Source organism: Nothobranchius furzeri, chromosome 3, assembly GCF_043380555.1.
Source record: "Nothobranchius furzeri strain GRZ-AD chromosome 3, NfurGRZ-RIMD1, whole genome shotgun sequence".
Taxonomy (NCBI): Eukaryota; Metazoa; Chordata; class Actinopteri; order Cyprinodontiformes; family Nothobranchiidae; genus Nothobranchius; species Nothobranchius furzeri.
Genome location: NC_091743.1, coordinates 4,555,283 through 4,581,742, shown reverse-complemented (window position 1 = coordinate 4,581,742; position 26,460 = coordinate 4,555,283). Strand labels below are relative to the sequence as shown.

General features: G+C 46.5%; 1 protein-coding gene across 1 annotated transcript in view; it reads right to left on the bottom strand.

Annotated features, from left to right (window-relative positions):
- Positions 1–843: 843 nt before the first annotated feature.
- zbtb40 (zinc finger and BTB domain containing 40) overlaps positions 844–26,460 on the bottom strand; it is a 40,461-nt gene continuing 14,844 nt past the window's right edge. Inside the window, exons 3-12 of the mRNA XM_015960120.3 lie at positions 17,050–17,441; positions 16,802–16,959; positions 16,369–16,564; positions 15,909–16,292; positions 5,085–5,291; positions 4,786–4,950; positions 2,432–2,646; positions 2,110–2,266; positions 1,410–1,645; positions 844–1,314 (exon numbers count right to left, since the gene is read on the bottom strand). Coding sequence (XP_015815606.3) covers positions 1,117–1,314; positions 1,410–1,645; positions 2,110–2,266; positions 2,432–2,646; positions 4,786–4,950; positions 5,085–5,291; positions 15,909–16,292; positions 16,369–16,564; positions 16,802–16,959; positions 17,050–17,441 — 2,308 coding nt within the window. The 3' untranslated portion in view covers positions 844–1,116. The remainder of the gene's footprint in view (positions 1,315–1,409; positions 1,646–2,109; positions 2,267–2,431; positions 2,647–4,785; positions 4,951–5,084; positions 5,292–15,908; positions 16,293–16,368; positions 16,565–16,801; positions 16,960–17,049; positions 17,442–26,460) is intronic.

Sequence of the window (26,460 nt, the reverse complement as noted above, 5' to 3'; positions counted from 1 at the left end):
TCTGCGGCGGGACTGCAGCACCGAGATCGCGCACGGGCCCAGTCCCCTCTAACTCTGTGCCCGTAACCGAGCGCAGATTCTCCCAACAAACCCCAGTCTGGCGAGGTCTTCGAGCCGATCGGCCGTGGCGCGGTGCCGGTTCACCCTCAGAGCCGGCCAAGTTCCCTGGGCAGGGCGCAGAGTAAACCGTAAGACATCTCGGAACCACCGGGTCAGAAGCTGGGCCGAATCGGACCAGCCGCTTCTTCAGGGATCCAGCCCGACGTCTCACGCGCCGGCTACCTCTCTTTCCCCGTCTTCTCCGATGCTTCCTTCTCGAGATGGGGCGGACAGAGGGCCGACACATCACGGCTTGGGGGGAGAGAGCACATGGGCAGTCCAACCAGCAGCACCATCCGTGAGGTTCCCAGCTCGCGCAGCCCGCTACATCAACGGGAGGACGAAGCCTCAGCAGCGCAGCTCGATCGTATGTCACCAGAGGATCCACACCATTCAAAAAAAGCATCAGAGACAACAAAAATGCATAAAAGCCAATAAAACGCCAATAAAAGCTAGTAAAAAGCAAGGTACCACTGCATAGAGGACGAGCAGCTCGCAGCGTGCACCCGCGCGAGCGCCATCTCACTCTCTCCGCCGTCTCCAAATTTACGTTTGCTTCTTCTGTGTTGAGCCCGTTGCGCCTCCCTACTTGGCTACGGTTGCTATGACGCTGTCAAAATAAAAGCCCGTATACCTTTGCCGTTGTTAAACATAAAGAAATAGTTCACCTTTACATTCACCTTTACACAGGGTAAGACTATCAATGTTGTGGATTCCTCGTAAAGAAGCTAGTCGGAGCTCCGAGACGTTGATCAAATATTATTTATTCACTAAATTTAACCACAAACATTTAGATGTCATTATTGAACCAAAACAGACGAACGCCTCTGGATTCAGGTCTGCAGTACAAATCATCGTGCTGGATCAGAACTCCACTTACAGACTAATGATCAGAACCAGAACCTCGCTCATCTGAGGTGATCAGTGAGGTGAAACGAGACAAGTCAAGTCATTGTTGGAGCAGTGCAGTCGAAAAGAACGGCGAGACAGACGGTCAGTTCACAACTAGGTTTCCAGCTAGGAGTCAGAACCCAGGGCCTTGTTCTCACAGATGAAGGTGACGGAGTTGTTCAGCAGGTCGGACACATTCACCTCCACCACCTCACCCGATGGTCGGCCCTCTACACCTGCCAGTGCTACGAGGACATGTGGAGTGGCTCCTGGCTGGTTCTGGTCTTGGATCTGTTGTCTTAAAGCAGAACCTGTTGACATCACCTGATGAGACAAAGCGTCAGATTGGACTTCTGCTCTACCGAGGGAACCTTTGCTGTTCTTTTGAAAGGCGCTTGATGAATTAGTTTGGTGGTTACCGTGTAGGAGGAGGAGGAGCGCTGCTTCCTCTGACCGTCTTTCTGCTGCACCTCCATGTGACAGGAGAGCAGATGCTCCTGCAGCTCCAGCTGTGAGTTGCACACCAGGGAGCAGAGGGGGCAGCTGAAGGCCTTGCTGCTAGAATCCATGTGCTGACTGCAGACATGCTCCTGGACCTTGTCCTCACCATCCAGCACCACCTTGTAGGACAACTGGGGCCCCGACGACTCAGAGGCTGGACAACAAATACAAGCTCTCAGAAACGGTAAAGCCTAGTTCATACGTCTGTCACACACACACACGTACTGATGGTTGCTTTTACACTTCTCAGTTAGGGTGTCGGTGTCATGAAGCAATTCTCCGCCACGACAGCAGAGGGCGTGGCGCTTTCCTGGGGTATGCTGCTATCACTTTAGTGTGTTGATGTGTTCGAGTGATGGCAATCACAGCGTTTAAAGCAATGGTAGTTTTTTCAGAAGCGAGTAATCAAATAATCTCCTGTCTTTTGTCACCGCTCCGTTTGTGTTAGCGATAAGAAAACGCGTGCATTACCACCACCCCCCTTACCCATGCTGGTGGCTGGAAGAGCCTGTGATTGGCAGCCTAGCTTCTGTCGTCACCACCACCATGTGAATGGGTGAACGACTGGCTGTGTAGAAAAGAGCCTTGGGGGGCTGTAGAGCCCTAGAAGGTGCTTACCTTGGTGCTGCTCCTCCTGGTGTTTGCTCAAACTGGCGCCACTGGGGAAGAACTTAGAGCAGAGGTCACACTGGAGCAGGCTCCTGAGCTGCCGGGTCTGGTTGGCAAACACTTCAGGGTGGTTGGTTCTGTTATGATACCACAGGCCTGACAGTTGCTATGGAGACAGAGATGTCATTTGGTCTCACACGGACAGAGTGACACCATACACATGAAAATAATAATGATAAGGTTAAAGGGAGCTGTAGGAATAGGGAACACTGTAAAGCTTTGATGGTGTTTGGGTTTTCATAACGACCCCAGCCTGTGTGCTGGGCTCCACCTGGTAGGACTTGTTGCAGAGCCGGCAGCTGAATGGTTTACTCCCGCTGTGTTTGGTCTTGTGTTTGTCCAGCAAGGCGGCGCTGGAGAACACCTTGTTGCAGGTAGAACACTTATGGAACTCCTTTGGATGGAACCTCTGGATGTGCAGCTGATGTTCCTCTGATGTGGAGAAACTGAGACAGCACTTGGTACAGTCGTGTGGTTGTGAAAGGTCTGACAAAGACAACAGGAAACACCATGTCAGAACCTCTAGCACATGGAGCCATGTTCAGGTTCTGTTTAGAGTAGGACTCAAATCTGTCCACAAAATCAAGGACACCGCCGCCACCACCAGAACTACTAAATGTTTCTTTGCTGAGAAAACAACTGAAGCTAAAACTGACAAACGTTTCCCTGCAGAGATCATCCTACCGATAGCCTAACTGCATCCGTCCATTTTCTCTCGCTTATCCGGGGTCGGGTCGCGGGGGCAGCTGCCTAAGCAGGGATGCCCAGACTTCCCTCTCCCCAGCCACTTGGGCCAGCTCCTTCGGGGAATCCCAAGGTGTTCCCTGGCCAGGTGAGAGACACAGTCCCTCCACCGTGTCCTGGGTCTTCCTTTAGGTCTCCCGGTTGGACGTGCCCGGAAAACCTCACCAGGGGGGCGTCCAGGAAGCATCCTGACCAGACGCCCGAGCCTCCTCAACTGGCTCCTCTCGATGTGGAGGAGCAGCAGACCTAAATGTTGCTTTTTACTTATCAATGGAAATTAGCCTTTTGGCTATAAATGGGTACATTTACATTGTAAAATGTTTATTAATGCACACTGTCCCTCTAAATTAAATAGTTATTCATCTACTCCAGAATACCTACACACCTGTGTGTGTGTGTGTGTGTGTGTGTGTACACAAATATAAGAATAAAATGCATTTATGATAAAATAAAAATGTTGCTGACTGAACAACAAGAAACTAATATTTTTTAAGCATAAAACATTTTCTTTGTGTTAAATCTGACCCTACTTTATTAGATATAACAGAATAATTAATCTGGTAAATAAACTAACTAATATCTTCACGGTGAAGCAGACCCTCAGAGCTGTCCGTGGTCCCTGACTGCTGACGTGCGGACCAGTCGTGCTACAGAGGCGTACCTCGGTGCGTTCTGCTATTTCCTGAGTTACGATTGGAAGATGAAGCTCTTCAACCTCGCCACCATGCCTCTGGTGAACACAAGTCATGTCTGGTTTTAGGTGCCTACCTCCACCTGACTGTAGCCTTTGTATTAACAGGTTACAAAGCATGAAACAAAAAGGGAGGGGCCGGAGCTCTCGGTTCAATCTTATAATTTATTAGGTGCAAGAGAAAAAAACTAACATTTTGACAGAACGTCTTCGTCAGAGTTACACTCCTCGATATGATTACAGGTATATACAGGCTCCTTTCCCACCAGAGAGGTGACATTCCACAGTTTCTAACCCTAACCCCCTACCACGAGTGGCGAGACCATGGAAAGGGGGACCCACGTTTCCTGTTCGGGCTGTGCCCGGCCGGGCTCCATGAAAATGAAAGCCTGGCCACCAGGTACTCGCTAACGCGCCCCTAACTCGTCCATGCTAACAGCTAGTTAGAGCTGACCTGAGCTAATGGTTAGTCAGAGCTAAGGGCTAAACTGAGAGCAGCTATGAGTGTTGTGCTTAAAACAGCTTGGTGTGTCATCATTTAGTAAACCTGAAGGTATTCAAATGTGGTTAGTTTCCTTTAATTCTTGATAATTCTACCAAAAAACCAGAAAATAAAGGGTTCTGAAGATGGTAACAGAATACTTTGGTGTTGGCTGAGTGTAGACTAGCCGTTAGCATGTATGTCCTGTAGGAAGTACATCTTCACAGATGCCCTTCTGACCTGCAGCGGCTGGCCAATTTATGACCCCATCCTCCCATTCCAACAATCTTTAGGACACACCTGATTCTGTCACCAGATAATCCTACTGTGTGTGGTGTGTTAGGAGCATTCTGGTCTGCTCAAAAGCACTTGGGGACTGCACCTATCATAAATCTGGGTTTTGAAAGGTGTTTGGTTGTCCTTTTCTGATTTTCAGGGACAAACATACTGCCTGTTTTATGTGTAGCCAATCAGAAGGCGAGGTGACGGAGGTGCACAGCATGCTACGCCATGTTTGTTTATTTCAAAGTCAGGTTTTATCCTGCATGATTTCCCATGTGAGTGTGGAATGTTTGTGTAGTGAATGGGTTTGTGTACAGTTGTTGTCGTATTGCTGTAAACCACTCACCATAGGACCAAAACTGTTATACCCATGATTATTTGATAACAACGTGTCCAAACGTTTAAGCATCCTGCTGAGTGTTCTTACTGTGAAACGTCTGCAGGTGAGTCGTGAGGCCGCTGGCCTGGCTGTAGCCTTTCCCACAATCCCGACATACATATGGCCGGTCACCGGTGTGTGTGCGTACATGGCGAGTGAGCTCGATGGACTGTGCAAATACAGACTTACAGTACTGACACACATACATCTTCCCTGGAAAACACACACATGTACGGATGCACACACACACACACACCATTTTTTTTATTTAAAACAAGATAAAGTAATTTAACTTATTTAACATAGTGCATTTTATAAATCTAGGTGTGTGTGTGTGTGTGTGTTACCCTCAGAATGTTTCTTCTTGGTGTGGTATGAGAGTGCAGCTGCCACACTAAAGGCCATGTCACAGTGTGAACAATGGTATGGTTTCTCCCCGGTGTGAAGCCTCATGTGGTTTTTCAGAGACGAGTTGGCTCCAAACTTTGTTCCACATTCTTCACAAGCAAACGGCTTCTGGTCAAAGTGCTCCGTCTGTTTGTGGTAAACCAGACCTGCAGAACGACATTTTCCTCATCAGCTTGGTTCAATCCCACAAACGTTTCCTGCAGCCACAGCCTTCTTCTTCAGGTAACCAGTGTTGGGAGTAGTGGGCATTAATTTTTAAGTCAGAGATTCCCACCCAGATGTGCGCCTACCCAGGGGCGTAGCACCAAATTCTGGGCCCTAGGTACAAGTCTTCTAGGTGGGCCCCCATGCTCAATTACTTAATATCTCTCTTACACGTTTTTTGTCATGCTATAAGACAAGATAATAAATATGATCTTAGTTTAACCTCTATATTGAGCAAATACAAATGCCAGCATAATAAAAGTGAAATGCCCAGACTTCACATATAATTATTTTTATTTGCCAACAATGTGTTCAAACAAAAATCCTGGAATTTATTTTCCAGTAAATGCCCACTGACGGGTCTTCATGTTAGCAAAATCACTTATGAGATCTTTAAAGTCCAATCCTTTGGCTAATTGGCTTTCAATAGAAAGAAGAGCTAGGCTGTTCAGTCTATCCTGGGACATTGTTGATCTCAAATAATTTTTCACCAGTTTCAGTTTGCTAAAAGCCCGTTCACCCCCAGCAACAGTCACAGGTAGTGTGCAAAATATCCTCAGTCCAATACAAACTTCTCCAAAAATGCTCTGTAATTGCATCCTGTATGGCATTAAGCAGCTCAAGAGGAGACCGAATGTGTGGAAATCTGGCACCATATATTGTTCTCAGGTGTAGCATCTCATTCTCAAATTCAGCTGTGAGATCCTTGTAATATTTTCTCATCAGTGCCTGGCATGATATCTTCATCTGCTCTTCAGTCATGTCTGTCATGGTCCATGATGTTAAGCTTTGCTGATATATATTGATATATTAAATACATATGACATGAAATAAACCAGGTTCTCTCTGTGAATGTAATGTACTCTAAATTTTATAATCCCTGCATTATCAGCCAAATTATAAGATTGTCCGTTTTCAAGATCAAATATAAAGAAATTTAAAATAGGCTTAAAATATCTAACCAAGTCAATAACAATCCTCTAACACCAGTGTCATCGTGCTATACGAAAAACAGTGGCAGCTTCTCGTTCCTGAGATTACCACGAATCCATCGATACCAAGTTTGTCCTGGTCCATGACTGGGAAGGAGCTGAAATATCCACACAGACTGAACCTGTTTTTACTGCGAGGTCCGCGAATTGGCGGTGGCCGCCCGCGATAATAATTCTGATTAATATATATATATTAATTAGTGTTATCACTGATAACACTAATTAATTTATATTTGATCTTGATGGTGAAACTAAAGGCGTTTAACACTGAACACCTAACATGAATGCAGCTTCTGAGAGCTAGCTAATATCAGCTAAAACTGTGTTCTGCTGCTGCTCACCTTCCTTCTTGAAAAACCTAGTCAATACTCGCTTCTGTTCAATTAACTTTTTCTCCTTCTTTTCTTTTCTGGAAGCCAGATTTCCCTTTCTTGGGAAAAGACATGACTGACTCTCCTGCCTCCAGCTCTGGCTGTCGGCACCTGCGATGTCTCATTAGCTGTACATGCGGCCGTGCAGCCCCTGGCCGCTGGTGTGGACTAAACCACTTTGCACATTTTTAAGGGGTGATAGATGCCTCAGAGATTATTCAGTTATTATTTTAAGGTGAAATTCTGTTTCTTAACCTCTTTATCCAGGTAAAGGGACGTTTATTAAGACATTAAGTAAGTTGGGGGAAAAAAACAACAACAATAAAAACAATTTTATTCAAAGCTGTCTCAGGGCCCCTCCCTGCAGTGGGCCCTGGGTAAACGGTACCCTCCCCCCCCCAGTCCGACGCCCCTGCGCCTACCCCTTGTGGTCTGTGAACGCATCACAATAAAAATTCATATTTATAACCCAGATGATGACAGCACTCACCCCGGGTAAAAACAGCATTGTGCTGGGATGTGTTTAATGAATACTCAGATAAAGTAATGCACAGTAATATATGGTTGATGTATTATCAGTCATCTGTCTAGGCCAACAGGGACTGTGCATGGATTTGGTCAAGCTGCTGCAGCATGGATTAAGGGGTAGTGAATACGGGTAACGTCGGTTATACGAACCTGATGTTGTACCAGTAAATAATTCTGCGTTAGTAGCTCGTTAACACTAATTACATTAACTGTCCATCTGCAGCTGTTTGTCTCATTAAAAACGCGAGTCCGTGGGTCTGACCTCTAATGACCCCAGACCCGCTGATCAGAGCGTCGCTCAAACGGCAGAAAAAGAAGAAACCTCCAACCTCATTTACTGCTGTGGATCAAGAATCATTTTCACGAGTCAGGTAAAACTTCACTTCTGGGAGAAAATGAAAAACATGAAAAGTGATTCAATGAATGGGGAAATTAGGAAGAAATGTTTCTGCTTGACATTTTTCACTTCAGTTCTAATTATTTATAATTCTGTGTTTTCATCACATTCAGCTTGGACTTTATTTAAATATCTTCATCTTCAGGAGAACTTTGTGTTGCATCGTTTGGAGAATCGTAGCATATCAATAACTTGTTTTATTTTTATAAGTTCTGATGTTCTTCAGTAGTTTTAGGAGTATTTGTTCTGCTGGGATTCATTCTGACATAAATAAATAAACAGAAGTAAAGAATGTATTGTGATGTAGATTTTAGACCATGTGGCCCACTCCTGCATAAACAAATAATAAACCAGGGTTAGGGTTAGAGTTAACCCTAACCCCATCAGAGCATTTACACCAGCTGTGGTGCTGATGCAGAGCTCCAGAACATTTCCACGTGGAGTCAAAAATAAACAACCAATGATGAACAAGAATCTGCTTCTAGACCTGCAGAAAGAGAAAAACAACACACAACAATGCAACAGGAGCGAGCTATCACTGCGTCAACCTGATGAAGAAATATAAAATCAACATTGTTTTACTGAACAATCACATGATAATAGCTCACAGTGCATTTAGTGCCAACCACAGCCTTAAGACATGTGTTGAAAATACCAAAGTCCATACTTATGAGAGCACCATGTGAGCGCCTGTGTATACACCCGCTTGTATATGTAAGGTTTGTCTATAGGAGCGTCCAATAGAGAGTGTAAGGGGCCACAGATCTGCCCCCAAAGATGAGTGTGAGATGGAGGGAGCTCCAAGTCCCAGGGATCCAGAAGCTGCCCCAGAGCACAGGGACCCCAGGGAGACTATACCCAGAGAAGCCACAGCCCCCTTCTCGAGAGGCGCAGAGTATTGCCCCGGGGGGTCAAAACCAGAAGAATCCCGGGAGATATCAGCGGCAAGCCCACAGGCCCTCCCGCAGCCTTCCACCCCCAAGCCTGCTGAGCCTGCAACCCAGCGACCCAGGACCCAGGGGCAAACAGCAAGGACTCAGATCCCCCCAGGCAGACTCAATAAATCTTAAACCCCCTGACCCGGGAGCCGCAAACACTCAGACAGACCAAGGCACCACACTCCATAACAAAAGTGGCAGAGGGAGGGGAGGCGAAGATGTATTGTAGCACAAGAAGTCCGAGGAGAGGGGAGGAGTCCAAGACCCCACCTGACATTTACAGCCATACACAGACACAGTCACACACTCCCTCCCTCATGCACCCACATACACATACAACCTAAGACTTACAGAAATGAACTCTAGACACCCACTCACGCTCCCATACACACCCTATTCACTCTGGTCCCGGTATTGCTGCAATACGGGTACAACCATCACCGGTTCCCAGAGTTCACCCCTTTCTGCTAGGGTGCTGATGAGCAGGCACCCCCTCCCAATGCCGAGCAAAGCATCCCACCACCCCAGACCCCAACATGATGGCCAGCTACCCCTCCTACCCTCCAGCCCCAGGAAGCCAAGTGACAACAGAGGTGTGTTAAGACCCCTAGTTTCACCTCCGCCTGCTCCAATACAGTTATAGTGCAGGATGATGAGGTGTATTCCATAGCTTTGGTGAACAGGCAATGCAGGCATCGTCTGGTCTACGCCAGCTGATGCAACCACACAACCTCACTTCCCCCGTCAGCCCTCTGTGTCTAAGTGCAGTTTAAAATTGGAAGTGGGCACCGGCACTCAGGATGAGGCTGAAAGATCCCCTTGCCAAATGTCGTTGAGTGTGCTCACTCCCAAGGCCCTAAATGTGTGTTTGCATGGAATGTCGTTGGTGGAAGTGTTTAAGGTGCAAATGAAATTGGGGGCAGGCTGCCACAGGAATGCGGAAATGGGATCCATACTCGCACCCCTGACTTGCCCAGCCCCCAAGGTCCTATGTGCATGATTGTGTGATGATATGAAGGAGCAGGAGGAGAAAAATGTATGGGCATGGGGAGGAATGGCTGGTTGGCCTAAGCCCTCCAGGGAGCCAGCTCATCCACTGGCTTAATAGGCAACTCCATTCCCAAAATGCCACCCAGGGCATGGAGACCTTAGCCCATCTCGTCAGGGCCTAAAGCAGCTGCATCGCAGAGCCCCACGGAGTCAGAGGGCACCAACCAAGCCCCACCCCAGCAGAATATCTACTCCCATCCCTGCATTTGCACAACTTCCAGAATGTTTAAGGCATGAGACATCCAGGTAAGGTTGGGTCCTTCCCCTCCTGGACATCCCCCTCCCCCGTGATGGGACAGAGTTGTTATTATTCCAGAGGAGCCAAGGTCCACCTGAGGCCCTTGAGCCTGGGCCATGCACTGCCGCTTGTTCCTGCCTTCTTCCCGGAAGCTTACAAGTCAGGACCTCACCCCCAAGTCCTCACCCAGATCCCCACAGAGGCTCGCCTCCCCCACACCCCGAGCCCCTAGGCCCCCACCAAGACTTACTTAGGGGCGATGCAGCCACCAGGCAGCAACCCATTGCCACCGCCGAGACCCTCAAAGGGGCCCCATTCACAACCGCCAGTAGTCCACCCCCCGAGGCAACCCAAGCACCTCCAGAGGGGGGCAGCAGGGCCAGGGGTCCTCAATTATAATGGTCCGAGGGCCACACACAATAAAGACCCAGAAGCAAGAGGGCCGGGGGATGTGTGTGTGTGTGTGTGTGTGTGTGTGTGTGTGTGTGTGTGTGTGTGTGTGTGGAGTGGGTTTGCTTGCTGTTTTGTGCGCATAACACACAAGATTGCAATATAAAAGAAGAACAGCGCCTGTCCCCCTCCAGCTCGGCTGTGTGACTGCACTAACCTGTCCTGTGGGACCCTCACCCTTTCACCCTCATGTCCATGCTGTCTCTGGAGGAGCAGATAGGAAACAAGACCTCCTGTAACATAAAATGAACCAAAGCTTCCTCCCAGTTTCTCTTTAAGCTGAATTTAACATCAGTTTATCATCATGAAACAAAAGAATAAAGTGGAACAAGAACTTCTATCTTCTATTTCTCTCTCCTTTTAACTTCTCCGTGTCCCTAAATAAAAGAGACAGATGATCACGCTGCAGCCGCCGTCACTGACCCCGCTCCCTCCCCAAGACCGGATCTCCCGACATCACAACACTCGGTCTGATTGAGCGCTTCCAGGAGAAACAATAATGAAATTATGAAAATAATAATGCATGTTTGGAGGAGCGTCCTCCGATCCTCTCTCCTGTGTGAGCAGACAATTTCCCGCTCTCTTTGTCTCAGTCGCTGATCGAGCGAGTGGAGCGAGCTGCGTAACAAGCTGCTCAATTAACATAATTTACGACCCAAATCCAACAGAACCAGTTGGGCTGATTCGATTCGGGTTCGGTCTCGGGTTACAACTCCAGCGCTCAGCCCTGCAGAACCACATAAAGGCAGACCAAAGTTTCCTACCCGGTAAATGTGGAGAACACCGCTCTGACAGATCTGGATGCTGCGTTGGTGCCGCCGTTAAAATAACACAACTACATTCCACTATAACTGATTATGGTTCTCTTCTATGATGCAAAATCGTTTATGCCCACATCTCATGCATTGATTATTTGATTATTTTCCTCAGCTCTATCCTAAACCTCCCGGTCGGCCATCGGGGTTTGGGGGCCACAAAGAGAGGGCTTGCGGGCCGGATGTGGCCCGCGGGCCACCATTTGAAGACCACTGCTTTAGACAGTAGTTTGGGGGGTTTGAGATTATAAAAGTCTAATACCCTTGGTGGTGTTTGTAATGCTACTTTATTGAACTTAAACTTTTGTTTGACTACAGATTTAATTTGGTGGTATTCTAAAAAGCTATCCATTCCAAATTGGGAGACTATTTGATTAAATGGGATGAAGTCCAATCCTTCATATATGTGTTCCAGGTATAGGATTCCTTTATTTTTCCAGTCCGGAAGGTTCATCATTTTATTATTTTGCAAAATATCAGGATTATTCCAGATAGGTGTGCGTCTGCATGGTACTAGTGAAGACTCTGCCATTTTAAGATACTCCCACCATGCTGTCAGAGAGGTGCTGATACTAATACTTTTGAAGCTTTCATGTTTTCTTATGCTTGAGCTAATAAATGGTTAGTCTGATAGCTCTATCGTATTGCAAAGTGTCTGTTCTATATCTAACCAGGACTCATCTAGTGGGTTATCTTGCAACCATCTTGGTATATATTGCAGCCTGTTGGCTAAGAAATAATAATAAAAGTTGGGTAAATCCAGTCCTCCTCTGTCTTTGGTCTTCTGAAGCGTTTTTAAGCTAATTCGTGGAGGTTTATCCTGCCAAAGGAATTTGGTAATTGAGGAGTCCAGAGATTTAAACCAGTCAGCTGGAGGTTTGTTTGGGATCATTGAAAATAAGTAATTTATTCTGGGTAAGACCATCATTTTAATTGTAGCAACTCTCCCCATGAGTGATATCGGTAAGGATTTCCATCTTGCAAGATCATCGTCCACTTTCTTTAAAAGTGGGATGTAGTTGGAGCAGGCGGAGGGAGACTAGGGGTCTTGGCCACCTCTGTTGTTGCTAGGCTTCCTGGGGCTGGAGGCTAGGAGGGAGATCTGGCCGTCTGGTTGGGGTCTGGGGTGCTAGGTTGCTGTGCTCAGCGTTGGGCGGGGGAGCCTGCTCATCAGCACCCCAGCAGAAAGGGTCAAACTCTGGTTACCGGTGATGGTTGTACCCAATGTGATGCAGTACTGCGACCAGAGTGAATAGGGTGTGTATGAGGAGCATGAGTAGGTGTCCGGCGGGCATTTTCGTAAGTCTTGGGTTGTATGTGCATGTGTGAGCATGAGGGAGGGAGTGTGTGACTGTGTTTGTGTGTGACTGTATATGTCAGGTGGGGCCTTTGACTCCTCCCCTCTCCTGGAACTTCTTTTGATGATATAGATCTTTGTCCCCCCTCCCCCTGCCACACCTGGTGTGGGGGCTTGTGCCTTGGTCTGCCTGAGTGTTCGTGGCAACTGGGTCTGGGGGTTTAAGATTTTGGCATCTGCCTGATAGATCCCGGTGGCTGCCTGGTGGGGTCTGGGTCCCTGGGCTCTGCTGGGTCCCCGGCGGGGGTGGTCGCCCCTGGGTCCCGGGTCGCTGGGTCCCGGGCTCGGCCGGCTAGGGGGTGGGAGGCTGCGGGCGGGCCTGAGGGCTTGCCGATGATATCTCCCGGGACTCTGCTGGCTGCTGGTTGTGGCCCCCCGGGGCGATCCTCTGTGCCTCTCGAGGGGGGCGGGGGCCTTTCTGGTTGCAGTCTCCTTGGGGTTCCTGTGTTCTGGGGCAGCGCCTGGATCTCTGAGACTTGGAGCTCCCCCCGTCTCCTGCGCATCTTTGGGGGGCGTATCTGTGGTCCCTCACACTCTCTGTTGGGCGCTCCTATAGAGAAACCTTGCATAAACAAGCGCGTGTACACACACAGGTGCTCACATGGTGCTCTCAAAAGTATGGGCTTGGGCACGTTAAACACAGGTCTTAAGACTATGGTGGGCACTTAATGCACTGTGATTTATTATCGTGATTCTTCAGTTAAGCAATGTTGATTATATATTTCTTCATCAAGTTGACGCAGTGATAGGTAGATCTTGTTGTATTGTTGTTGTGCCCCATTTTTTTGCCCTTTTGCTTTTTTTTGGTCTTTTTCTGCAGGTCTAGAAGCAGACTCTTGTTCATTATTGTTTACTTTTTGTGGAACACCCCCCCCCCTCTCTCCCCACCTTTTCTTTTCCTTTCTCTTTCACCTCTGTCTCCATGTCTGGTCGGAATTACAAAGCATTCAACAACAATAACAACAATAAAGTTTTAAGTATCAGGCGTGACATTAAAAGCAAACACTTTGATGCTCCACCTGAGAATAAATCTGTAAGGCTTGTTACCAGCATTCAGAAATCAGTTCTGCTTGCTTCACAGCCAGACAGGACACGGGGGGAAAAAAGAAAAAAAAAGTGGGATGTAGTTTCATTTTGTTAGATCTGCTAACTTGGGAGAGACATTAATTCTCAGGTATGTGATATTCCTGACTCCAATTGTGTATTAAGCAAACTGACAAAAGAGAAATTGTTTTGCAAATAAGAACTTCCAGTTAACTCTATCAAAAGCCTTTTCTGCATCTACAGATAATATACTAGTTTCTATATTTCTACTGTAAGAGAAATCTATCAAATTAAGTAATCTACGTGAGTTTGTGGATGATTGTCTACCCTTAATGAAACCAGTTTGGTCAGGGTGTATTATGAAGGGGGTTACCTTCTCTAATCTTTTGGCCAGGGCTTTACAAATTATTTTGAGATCAACATTAATAAGAGAAATTGGGCGATAGCTGGTTGGAAATGCAGGGTCTTTGCCTGGTTTTAACAAGAGACTAATATTGGCTGAGTTCATGTTTGGCTGTAATCTGCCGCTCTCTGCGATTTCCCTCACCATTCTGAAAAATGTTGAAGCCAGAATGATCCAGAATTCTTTGTAGAACTCTGCTGGAAACCCGTCTGGACCTGGAGCTTTCCTATTAGTCATGGATTTAAGGGCTTCCTGGAGCTCCGCTGATGTTAGTGGCGAGTCCAGGACTGTAGCTTGGTTGTCTGATAATTTAGGAAGTGTTATCCTGCCAAGGAACTCAATGATCTCGTTATCTGATGGGTTTATCTGTGGTGAGTACAAAGTTTGGTAAAAGTCTCTGAAAGTGTTGTCAGATGTGGCAGATCTATGAGTCTCTTGTAATAATATTACGTCTACTTGTACTCTTTTTAACTGATCAAAAATTTTTAATCTCTTCTCTCTGGAGCCAGCTCCATGTACGTTCCATGAGACAACCCTTAGTGCACCCATAGATGTGTGTGTGAGTAGCTAGAATATGACGCCTTCATGTGTATGAGATAAAATAAGTAATTAAACGCATACATTAATCTGATAGTAAATAATACCATTATAATCATTATTATCATATGCAGTAATAATAATAATAATAAATAGTAGCGGTATTAAAATAATGATGATATTTTAACAATATTAATATAAAGATATTAATGCTGAACTGAAAGCATTACTACAATGTGGTTGAATGAAGCACAGCAGCGCTGTCAGGCTGCCTGACAGCCGCACCAGTGATGTGTCGGCTCTCAGAGCCTGCTCCTCCTTGGAGGAGCCGGTGTTACAGACAACACAGCGCTGCACATCAGGGTGTTTGTTTGCAGATGGGAGGTAGGTTCTTTCCTCAGATCTCTATAAAGCAGGTGGCTGGGACGATTATTACATTAACACGGTGGATCTGTAAATATTTGTGGAGACAAATCTGTAAAAGAGGAGGAAAGAAAAACAACCAGCCCTTCAGAAAGGTGAAGAAATGAGTGATGTGCTGAGACTAAACCACTGGAAAGCCATTTTAACATTTAATCAACAATCTTTGTAACTCTTAGTTTATATATCAATAATTTAATGTATCCTAGTAATTGTATTCTTGATTGTCCCACAACCTTGGTACAGGTCTAGAGGTGATCGGGCTTGGCTCCTTCTCTTTGGAACGACCTTCCACTGGACATTAAACCATCACCTTCACTGCAGGTCTTCGAGTCGTTTGAAGACTCGCTTTTATGGTTTGGCTTTTCTTGACTTGGTTTTATGCTTTTATGTTTCTTTACATTTTGTATGCTGCTTTTATCTCCTTTTTATTTTTAGTGTGTGTTGGGTTCAGCACCTTGGTCTTGCAAAGGCAGTGGAAGGCGCTGTGTAAATAAAGACTGATGCTCTTATTGGTCAAAACTGCAAACAAAGACATCAGCAGCTACATTGTTACTATAGAAATGATAATGAAGTATATCCATAACAACTGCACTAGCAGGAATTCAATGTGAGATTCCCAGATTCCCAGATATCTGACATGCTCGTTCCAGATAGTCAGAAATATTCACTTATAAAAATCTTTGACGTTTAAGATATTATAGAACATAAAAGTAGCGTTAGTTACTTTGCTAGGTAACTAGTTACTTTTACAATGTGGTAACTGAGTTTCTAACTCAATTACTTTTTGGAAAAAGTAATTTGTAACTATACTTAATTACTTTTTTTTTTTTTTTTTTTACATAAGACACCCAACACTGGAAGTAGCAGACAGCTCTGATCCAGCTCAGCCTCCAGAGGAATTTAAGTTACCTTGGTTTTAAATCTTTACTGGATCTGAAGTTTCTCTCGTTTTAGGATTCTCTCTCTCACGCACGCACGTGCACGCACACACACGGTTGCACTGTGGAAGTTCTGACCTGATGGGTGAGCAAAGCACCGCCCACAGAGATCACAGAGCACCTTCTTCTTGTCCCGCTTGGTGTCCCGGTGAAGCTCCGCCCAGTGATGCCTCATTGCTCGTTGGTTGGGGAGCTTCTTGGGGCACCGAGGGCACTGCAGGTCCCCGTCCTGGGACATGGAGCAGCGCTTTGCGTGGGACAGCATGCGACACTTAAATTTAAAACTCTTCTTGCACCAGCGGCAGCAGTAGGACTTGGACTGGGTGGAGATGGAGGACAAAGAGTCGGCTGGAGAAGTCACAGATTTCTCATCCTCCTCACTCTGCTTGGTGCTGCGTTCAGTCTCCACCTCTGGTTCTGGCTGTGCTTCATCTCTGGAGTCATGCTGCTGCTCTGGGTCGGCTGTGAAGGAGGAAGACACGTTAGAGATGTTTGAAGAGAGTCAGTCCAGCAGCAGCCTTCACCCTGGAGCGCTGACCTTCACCCTCAGTCTGGGGTGTGTTCCCTTCCAGGAGAGGGAGAAGCAGAGTAGGGAAGGATGCCAGAGTTTTCTGTTGGACAGCTTGGAGCAGCTGAATGAGCCTCGGCTCACTGATTGCTCCATCTCTTAATCTGCTCATCAGCTTCTCCAGCGCCAAGCTGGGCTCCCCCTCCTCACAGCACTCCCTCAGAACCTGCCAGGAGCAGAGAGAAGGCTGTTTCTGTTTCAGTTCTATGATCTGACCAGACACTTTTAACCCCCATATCATGCCCCGTGTCCAGCTCGTTTCTGGACTTTCCCTCATTTAAACGGGAATCAGCCTGGCAGGCGGACCTGGAGCAGAAGTTCTGGTTCACCCCCTTCACCAGGTTGAGCTGAAGCCAGGTGATCACAAGAGTTAGCAGGAAAACAACAAGATAAAGACTCCTACCTGTCTGCTCTCTTCATCCCACCTGCCCTTTGCTGCCTGGCTCAAAAGCTCTAGGACAGACGGAACGCTGCTGAGAAGCTTCACCAGCAGGAAGGAGTTCTGCAGGAGACCACCAGCAGCTGTGCTAGACTCTCTGACTGCTGCAGTATCTTCTACGCCTGTTTACACACACACACACACACACACGCACACACTCAGGCTGAGGTTTTGACTCTACTGGTTTTAAGTGCTACTCTACAGAACCAGACCTGGAGACTCTGGGGGTTCCTCACAAGATTTCTTACAAGCTGGCTCCACCACATCTTCGTCGCCACAGCGACAGCTCTTCTTCTCTATCTCAGACCTGATGTCCATCCTGTCGGAGGCAGCGTCCTTCCTGCTGGGTGTGGCTGAACCCTCTGAGGTGGTACTTGTAGTGTGGCTGGTGACTTGCTGGTTCACCAGAGTGGTGAGGACATTTTTGAAGCCAACAGCTAAATCAAACATCTGCAGGTTTTCAGCAGCAGCCACGATGCGACTGATGTTGTGTTTGCCCAGAGGTAACCTGCCCGTGTAGATCATATCTAAGAGACAGCTGAACTCCTGTGACGAGACCACGCTGGTGTCGATGGAGATGGTATCAGAGCTGTCCAGTAGAGACCTGACAGAAACAACATCAACCATTAGAACCACCATCGCCCTAAGGGAATAAAAGACTCAAGTGTTTAATCTGATGACTATCTGGTCAGTGGTGAGTGCAGTCACATGACTGATGAACGCAGGGGCGCAGATAGGATTTTCAAACTGGGGGGGACAAAGTGCCAATGTACCCTCCCCCAAACACATACACCCACACGCACGCACGCACACATACACAAACTATTGCAAGTGCCTTAACTAGAGCTCAGTCGGTTTGTGTAATTTCATCCAATGGTTTATGTAAAAACTGTAAAGGAGTTAATTTACATCTATTTAAGGAACCATAAGACATAAGATTCCATAGTAAATATGAAATTAATCTTATAGATCTTTGGGTTATTTTAACCAGAAGATTGGAACTTTTTATTGCAGGGATTATGTAACACTTCGTATTAACTGAGAGACAACAGAAGGGGGGGATCACACTCCTCAGCCTCCCTGGAAAGGTCTACTCCAAGGTACTGGAGAGGAGGGTCCGATCGATAGTTGAATCTCAGATTGAGGAGGAGCAATGTGGTTTTCGTCCTGGCCGTGGAACTGTGGACCAGCTCTATACCCTTGCAAGGGTGATGGAGGGGGCATGGGAGTTTGCCCAACCAATCCACATGTGCTTTGTGGATTTGGAGAAGGCTTATGACCGTGTCCCCAGGAGCACCCTGTGGGGGACGCTCCAGGAGTATGAGGTGGGTGGCTTTCTGTTAAGGGCCATTCAGTCCCTTTACCAGAGGAGCGTGAGTTTGGTCCGCATAGCCGGTAGTAAGTCGGACCTGTTCCCAGTGAGGGTTGGACTCCGCCAGGGCTGCCCTTTGTCACCGGTTCTGTTCATCACTTTTATGGACAGAATTTCTAGACGCAGCCGTGGTGTGGAGTGTGTCGAGTTTGGTGGCAGGAGAATCTCGTCTCTGCTTTTTGCGGATGATGTGGTCCTCCTAGCTTCATCCAGCTCTGACCCTCAGCTCTTGCTGGGTAGGTTCGCGGCCGAATGTGAAGCGGCTGGGATGAGGATCAGCACCTCCAAATCTGAGACCATGGTTCTCGACCGGAAAAGGGTGGCTTGCCACCTCCGGGTCGGGGGACAGGTCCTACCTCAAGTGGAGGAGTTTAAGTATCTCGGGGTCTTGTTCACGAGTGAGGGTAGGAGGGATCGGGAGATCGACAGGCGGATTGGTTCGGCATCTGCAGTGATGCGGACGCTGAGCCGATCTGTCGTGGGGAAGAGGGAGCTGAGCCAGAAAGCCAGGCTCTCGATTTACCGGTCGATCTACGTCCCAATCCTCACCTATGGTCATGAGCTTTGGGTAATGACCGAAAGAACGAGATCGCGGATACAAGCGGCCGAAATGAGTTTCCTCCGTAGGGTGGCCGGGCTCAGCCTTAGAGATAGGGTGAGGAGCTCGGACATTCGGGAGGGACTCGGAGTAGAACCGCTGCTCCTCCGGATCGAAAGGAGCCAGTTGAGGTGGTTTGGGCATCTGGTCAGGATGCCTCCTGGACGCCTCCCCGGGGAGGTGTTTCGGGCATGTCCTGCCGGCAGAAGGCCCCCGGGTCGACCCAGGACACGTTGGAGAGGTTACATCTCCAATCTGGTCCGGGAACGCCTTGGGGTCCTGCCGGAGGAGCTGGTGGACAAGGCCGGGGAGAGGACGGCCTGGAGCTCCCTAGTTGGGATGCTGCCCCCGCGACCCGGACCCGGATAAGCGGAGGAAGACGAGACGAGACAACAGAAGAGAGAGTCACCTTTAAAACATTTAAAACAGCTGGTTGACAGCGTCAGATGGACCCTCCTTGGGTCAGTGAGTTCAGCTTTTATTCTGAAAGGAACCGTTGCTTGGTTGGTAAAATGCAACAGATTTTATCCAGCTTGTTGGTTCTTTGCTTAAAAAGGAAGTCCGGGTGGCCGGTCCAATACTTCTCTTAGAAAGCGGTGAACTGCAGTGAACTGAAGAGAACTCAGAGAACTGAACTAAGATGGCGTGGGGACTGGTTTTATTAATCTGAATGTTTTGATTTATGGTCGAATCAAAGTTGGCAGATTCATAAACACCACAGAGACTATGCCACGCTTCAGAAAGGAAGGTTCTGATTGGATGAGTAAAAGCAATGTGTCGTGCATTTACATTACGTGTCGTCAGAATGTCTACTGCAGCTAGATTAAAGTCATATTACTTATTAAAATTTACTAATCATAATATTTTCATCTTTGATTTATTAAAAAGAAAGAGTCCTTTGTCTTCATTCTTCTCTTGGGCTGGAAAGAAGCAGTTTAGAAGCGAATGCATGACCTTGAGGCACTCTCATGCAGATTAGTACTGTGTCAGAGGCATCTGAGGAGAGAGTGTAAATAACCTTCGGTGGAATTGCTCCTTTATCACGTTACAAAACTAACACTATTATATACGTGTCTGAAGCCATTGTGCAATGGAACCCTGGCTGCAAAGTTCTGCCTGATCAACACTATTCAAATCAGTCATTTGTTATTCTCCCAATCACTTACTAACCAAAACCTCATGCTTCATGCAAAACGTTAAATGATTTTCAGCATACTAATCTTTACAGAAAACATAAAAGCCCTAAAAAACTGCACATAAAATATATTTAAAAACAATATTCACTTAGAGCAGTGGTTCCCAAACTTTTCAGCCTGACCAACAGATGTTCCTTCATATGTTTACGTTATTTAGAAATTGTCATTATATTTTAAAGGTTTTTATTTATATATAAATATATAAATCTCTTTTTAAATTTTATATTTTACTTTTTTATGATTATGTGGCACACTTGACTTCCATATTAACGCATCGACATCTGCCTCTTTTTTACAGCTTTTTTTTTAACATTGTCGCTACGTCTGTCACGTTAGCGGTATTTTACCATCATTTCTACATTCATCACGTCCCAGAGAAGGTTAAACCAACATCAAACCCAACGTCTGGAGCTTGTAAACTCCACACACCTCTCGTGCAGCACCAGCTGTCTGATGCTGCAGCAGCGTCAATCTTCCCGGCTGGATGAGTGAATTTCTTCATCAGAGTCAATGTTCTGCTTCATAATCAGAGTCAGTCATTACCAGACAAAGTGATCAGTCAACAAAGACCAGACCTGCCGGCAATTATACGTTTTATCTAATATTTACGCTCTTCATGCTGCGCGCATCTCCTCCTCTCCCCGACTGGGAGCCTCTCGGCGGGAGGCGGTTTTCAAACTCAAAAACTCCCAAACTTTGCTCAGCCTGAAGGTTCCACATCTCCACTATCTTCTGGTGTAAAGTAGTAACTTCATGAGGGATCATATTTGTAGATGAGACTTGTTAAAGTCAGCAATGAGGCTTTGGCGCTTATAACGAGTAAGTCCCAACACCGACAACAACGTACTGAAACTAGAACCAACATGCATAAACAGACAGATCGGTCCCGCCTACTTACACTGTTGGTCTTTTTTAAATACGCAGTAATCGTTGCTTCATCCTGCATCCTAGCAGCAACCACTTTGGCGCCTCTGGAGTCACTGTTTGTTTACGTCATGCTGCATTCAATGTAATTGGAAAAAGGAGCTTCAAGCGCTTAACCTCTGATTTTGTTTTCTTTCTGGCCTTAGTGCGGGGGATGGATCGGGATCGATCTGAATCTGGGGGGTACAGATCCCCCCGTCCCCCACCCTATCTGCACGCCTGGATGAACGCTGAACTCATCACAGCTGGTTTGTCCAAGATCAACTTGAACTCGGTGCAGTAAACGTTACGGCTGGAGTATGTAAACCGATTATCTCATATGTGAGTCTGTCTGTACATGATGTTTGTTCCTCATGCTGTCAATTCACCCGCACTCGCTCTGTCGATTCACCCGCACTCGCTCTGTCGATTCACCCGCACTCGCTCTGTCGATTCACCCACACTCGCTCTGTCGATTCACCTGCACTCGCTCTGTCGATTCACCCACACTCGTGCTGTCGATTCATGCTGTAGAGTCACCGACAATCACCCACAGTTTTGTGTCTGGAGCATTATGTTTCAGTTCCAAGTCATGTTGCACTGATCTTACCACACCACATTAGAGTAATGTGTAACCACTCTCATGCATTCCTGAGTTTAATAAAAATGAGCCACACAGGGAGAACTTTGGAGTTGGGCAGTGGAGTGGAGTCACGCTGTTCAACTTCTCCATTGCTCTCTTCCCTTTGCAAAGCTAAAAAAAAGACCATATTCGTTCCTGTGTGATTATTACTTTAGGCAGGAAAACCCCTAACAGTTACCTTCAACAGCCTGCTGCAGCTTCATGAAGAACAGAGACACAACACAAGAGGACAGATTGATGTCTGCTTTGACACACCTTCAATTCAATTCAATTCAAAAATACTGTATTAATCCCAGAGGGAAATTGCTAAGAATAATAATATAATCAAGTCATCAAAGAGTTGTTGTATATTACGATGGCTGTTGGCAGGAAGGATCTCCAGTAGCGGTCAGTGTTGCAGCGAAACTGAAGAAGCCTCTGACTGAAGACACTCTTCTGTTGTCGGACAGTCTTGTGAAGAGAATGCTCAGGGTTGTCCATCATTTTCTTGATTCTCTGGAGAATCCTTCTTTGCATTATCTCCTCCAGTGGTTCCACAGTCGTCCCCAGAACAGAACCAGCCTTTTTTATTAGGCTGTTGAGCCTTTTCAGGTCCCTGCTTCTGATGCTGCTACCCCAACAAACGATGGCTGAAGAGATTACACTCTCAACAACAGACTTGTAGAAAATCTGCAGCATCTTGCTACAGACATTGAAGGACCTAAGCGTCCTCAAGAAGTGCAGTCTGCTGTGTCCCTTCTTGTAAACAGCTTTGTTGTTCTTTCTCCAGGTGAAATCCAAGGTATTTGTATTCCTCAACCACCTCCACTTCTTCTCCACCCTGTTTCTTCTGAAGTCTAAAATCATCTCCTTTGTTTTGTTCACGTTCAAGGTCAGATGATTGTTTCCACACCATGCCACAAAGCGCTCCACCAGCTCTCTGTACTCAGCTTCCTGTCCATCTCTGATACACCCGGCAACTGCAGAGTCATCTGAGTATTTCTATAGATGACAGGTCTCTGATTTGTACTGGAAGTCTGAGGTGTACAGGGTGAAAAGGAATGGTGAGAGTACAGTCCCCTGTGGTGCTCCAATGTTACTGATCGCCTGGTTTGATCTGCAGTTCTTCAGCCTCACAAACTGTGGTCTGTTTGTCAGGTAGTCTTTAATCCAGGCGATAGCTGAGGACCCCACCTGTGTCTTCTGGAGTTTCTGGCAAAGAACATCAGGCTGGATTGTGTTAAATGCACCGGAGAAATCAAAGAACATGACCCTCACAGTGCTGCCTGCTTTGTCCAGATGACAGTGGGTTGGTTGAAACAGCTGGATGATTGCATCTTCAACTCCAACTCCATGGCGATAAGCAAACTGCAGCGGGTCCTGATATGTCCTAGTTTGCTTATTCAGGTGGACCAACAGGAGTCTCTCCAGGACCTTCATGATGTGGGATGTCAGGGCAACTGGTCTGTAGTCGTCATTGACTGATGGGCGAGTTTTCTTTGGAACTGGAACAAGGCAGGATGTCTTCCACAGGACTGGAACCTTCTCCTGGGCCAGGCTGAGGTTGAAGAGGTGCTGCAGAATCCCACAGAGCTGCTCTGCACAGGCCTTCAGTACTCTGGGGCTGACACTATCTGGACCTGCAGCCTTGTTCCTGTTCAGTCTCTCCAGCTGCCTCTTCACCTGACTTCTAGCGACAGATAGGTGGGAGGGGGAGGTAAATGGGTCAGCAGCATCCCCTGACTTGGTTGATGACAGATTTATGGAACCGGAAGAGTCCATGACTGCGTTAGAGGACAAAAGAGCTGGCGTGTGACAGGAAAATGTTGGATCAGAGGAGGATGGGATGTCTGATTGGCTGGGGACAGGCAAGGAGGATGCTGGGTTTGTTCCTGAACTGAACCTGTTGAAGGACTTGTTCAGTTCATTGGCTGTGTCCAGGCTGCCATGTGTGCAATCCTTCCTCTGCTTGAAGGCTGTGATCTTCTTCATCCCTGACCAGACATCTCTGATATTGTTCCTCTGCAGTTTGTTCACCAGCTTCTTCCTGTATGCCTTCTTACTGTCTCTGATCTTGATCTTCAGTTGCTTCTGTATACTCCTCAATAAATTCCTGTCTCCCTCCTTGAAGGCTCTTTTTTTCTCATTTGGCAGATTCTTCAGTTCACTTGTGATCCAGGGTTTGTTATTAGCGAAGCATCTCACTGTTCTGGTGGGTATGATGTTGTCCACACAGAAGTTTATATAGTCAGTGACACATCCAGTCATGGCATTGATGTCCTTTTCATATCCTTGGCAGAGTCATCCAATCTGTGGTCTCAAAACAACCCTGCAGGGCTTCTTCAGCGTCCTGTGACCATTTTCTCACAGTTCTTCTTGTCACAGGTTGCCTTTGAACAAGTGGTCTTCATTCTGAGCAGAGAAAAACAAGACTGTGATCTGATTGTCCCAGAGGAGGTCTTGTTTTGGACATGTATGCATTCTTTACATTTGCATAACACAAATCCAATGTCTTGTTTTCTCTGGTGGAGCAGCTGACAAACTGTTGAAATGTTGGAAGTGTAACAGAGAGCAAGGCATGATTAAAATCACCAGATATAGCCACAAATGCATTGGGGTGCTGGGTTTGTAGCTTAGCGACAACGGAACTGATGGCATCAAATGCATTTTCAGCAATAGTTGTAGGTGGAATATAAAAGGTTTCCAAGACAACACTCTCTTGGTAAATAATATGGGGGACAACTTACTGCCAAGAGTTCAACATCTGGGCTGCAGAGACGACATTTCACTGAAACATGACATGGATGGCACCATCTGTTGTTGACAAGCACTGCCACTCCACCTCCTTTTCTTTTCCTGCTCCTCTTCAGATCTCTGTCTGTTCGTACAGTCAGGAATCCTGGCAGAGTGACGCTGGAATCGGGGATATGGACCTGCAGCCACGTCTCAGTGAAACACATAACAATGCACTGCCGATACTCTGGCTGAGTCCTTGAAAGGGCTTGGAGTTCCTCCATCTTGTTGGCCAGTGATCTCACATTGCCCATTATGATCGATGGAAGAGATGGTTTAAATTTCCTCTTTCTCCGTCTCCGTTTTGCTCCCGCTCTGCACCCACGCTTCTTGCGTTTTAGCTCATTTAGGATTTGTGGCTTCAGTTGAGGTATTATTTCAGCCTTTCCAATGTTAATCAGCTGCTCCCGATTGTAAACCAGCTTGTTGCCAGTTACGCATCATAACAAATGCTCAAAAAGTGAAAAAAGAGCAGTAAAAATCCTCTAAGCTGCACCAGAAACAGAAAAGTAAAAGGTTTTCTTAAGACGCTAGAACAAAAAATGTTCAAAAAAGGCAAAACTTACATGTAGCTAACAGAGCTACTCCAACATGCAACCACGCAGAGCAGCGCGAGAATTACCTGATGTCTCCTGTAGGGATGCACCAATCAGGTTTTTTGCTGCCGATCACCAATACCGATATCAAAGAATGCTGATCACCGATACCGATACCGATCACGTGGATTGGCCAGAAATTTTCTACAACATTATAATGAGTGCTACAAACTACATAATCTGGGAATAAAGGAAATGTAACCTAATCTAAAATGGTCTGTATTAAGGTTGTCACGGTGTGAAAATTTAACCTCACGGTTATTGTGACCAAAATTACCACAGTTTTTGGTATTATTGCGGTATTTTTTTTAAACGTGCTACATTTTCACACAATTAAATAAACCCTGTATGTCAGGAAATATTGTCCTCAGTTTGTGTCTAAATTTTGCCTAAAATGTGTTATTTTGTAATTATGTTGTTTATTTGTTTACATTTCTTCCCTTTAGTCTTTAAAATACCAATATTTGCCCATAACTTCTTATTTTATGTCTGTTTGATGTCATAATTTTAAAAATATTAGATCAGATGATACTCAGTACTCAAGTAGCCTTCTAATCAGATACTTTTTTTTACCCTTACTTGAGTAATAAACCCTATATCAGGAAAATATTGTCCTCGGTTTGTGTCCTTCCAGTGAGCTTTGCAGATGTGGGAAAATGACATCAGGCAGTGATCATTGTTAATTCATAATTATTCTCGGAGAGAGACCAACTCTTATCTGCCCCTGGGAGCCCCGTAATGCATAGCGTCATTTCAACATGGGGGTGTCCGCGACACGGTTTATATGCAGGTAGCGGCGCTGCGGCGGCTTTATATAGCGACTCGTTGCATTCTCCCTCAACCCAAATCCTCGGATCACGCATTTTACCTAAAACGCTAACGTTAGCTTGCCTTGCGTTGACTGTAGAGTTGTGGGTGATGGTCACGCAGATGTGTCATGAGATTTGAAGCGTTGCTGCCTTTCACAGACACTTTTTCTGCACGTGCTGCAAACAGCGTTCTTCAAATGTCCAAAAGATGCCCATACTTCCCACTTTGTCTTCTTTGAGGGATAAAAAATGTCCTCCTGAGTGCTGCCGTCTCCTCCTTTGGCCATTATTTCAGCTTAGCTTCAAGAAAGTTTTGGTTGTAAACAAAAAAGCACGCATGTGCCGCCGGCAACTTCAGCAGATGATACGGTGGCTGGTAAGGGTCACCGCGCCTACACCGCAGCCACGGTAAACCCACCGAGATAATATAGTCTTTTTTTTAAACAAGACGGTTATTATTATTGTCAACTTTTTTTTTTACCGGGGTTTACCGCTACACCGGTTACCGTGACAACCCTACCTGATCGGTCTGCTTTGATCTATTATGAAAAGTCCGATCAAAACCGATAGGGGCGCTATCGGCCGATTGGGATCAAATGCCGATCCATCGGTGCATCCCTAGTCTCCTGCAGCGGCCTGGGGACACATTGAGACTTCATAAGTTGCTGTCTGGAGTTTTACCCTTACAGGAATTCTGTATGATTTTTTTCAGAAACCCATAAAGATGATGAGGT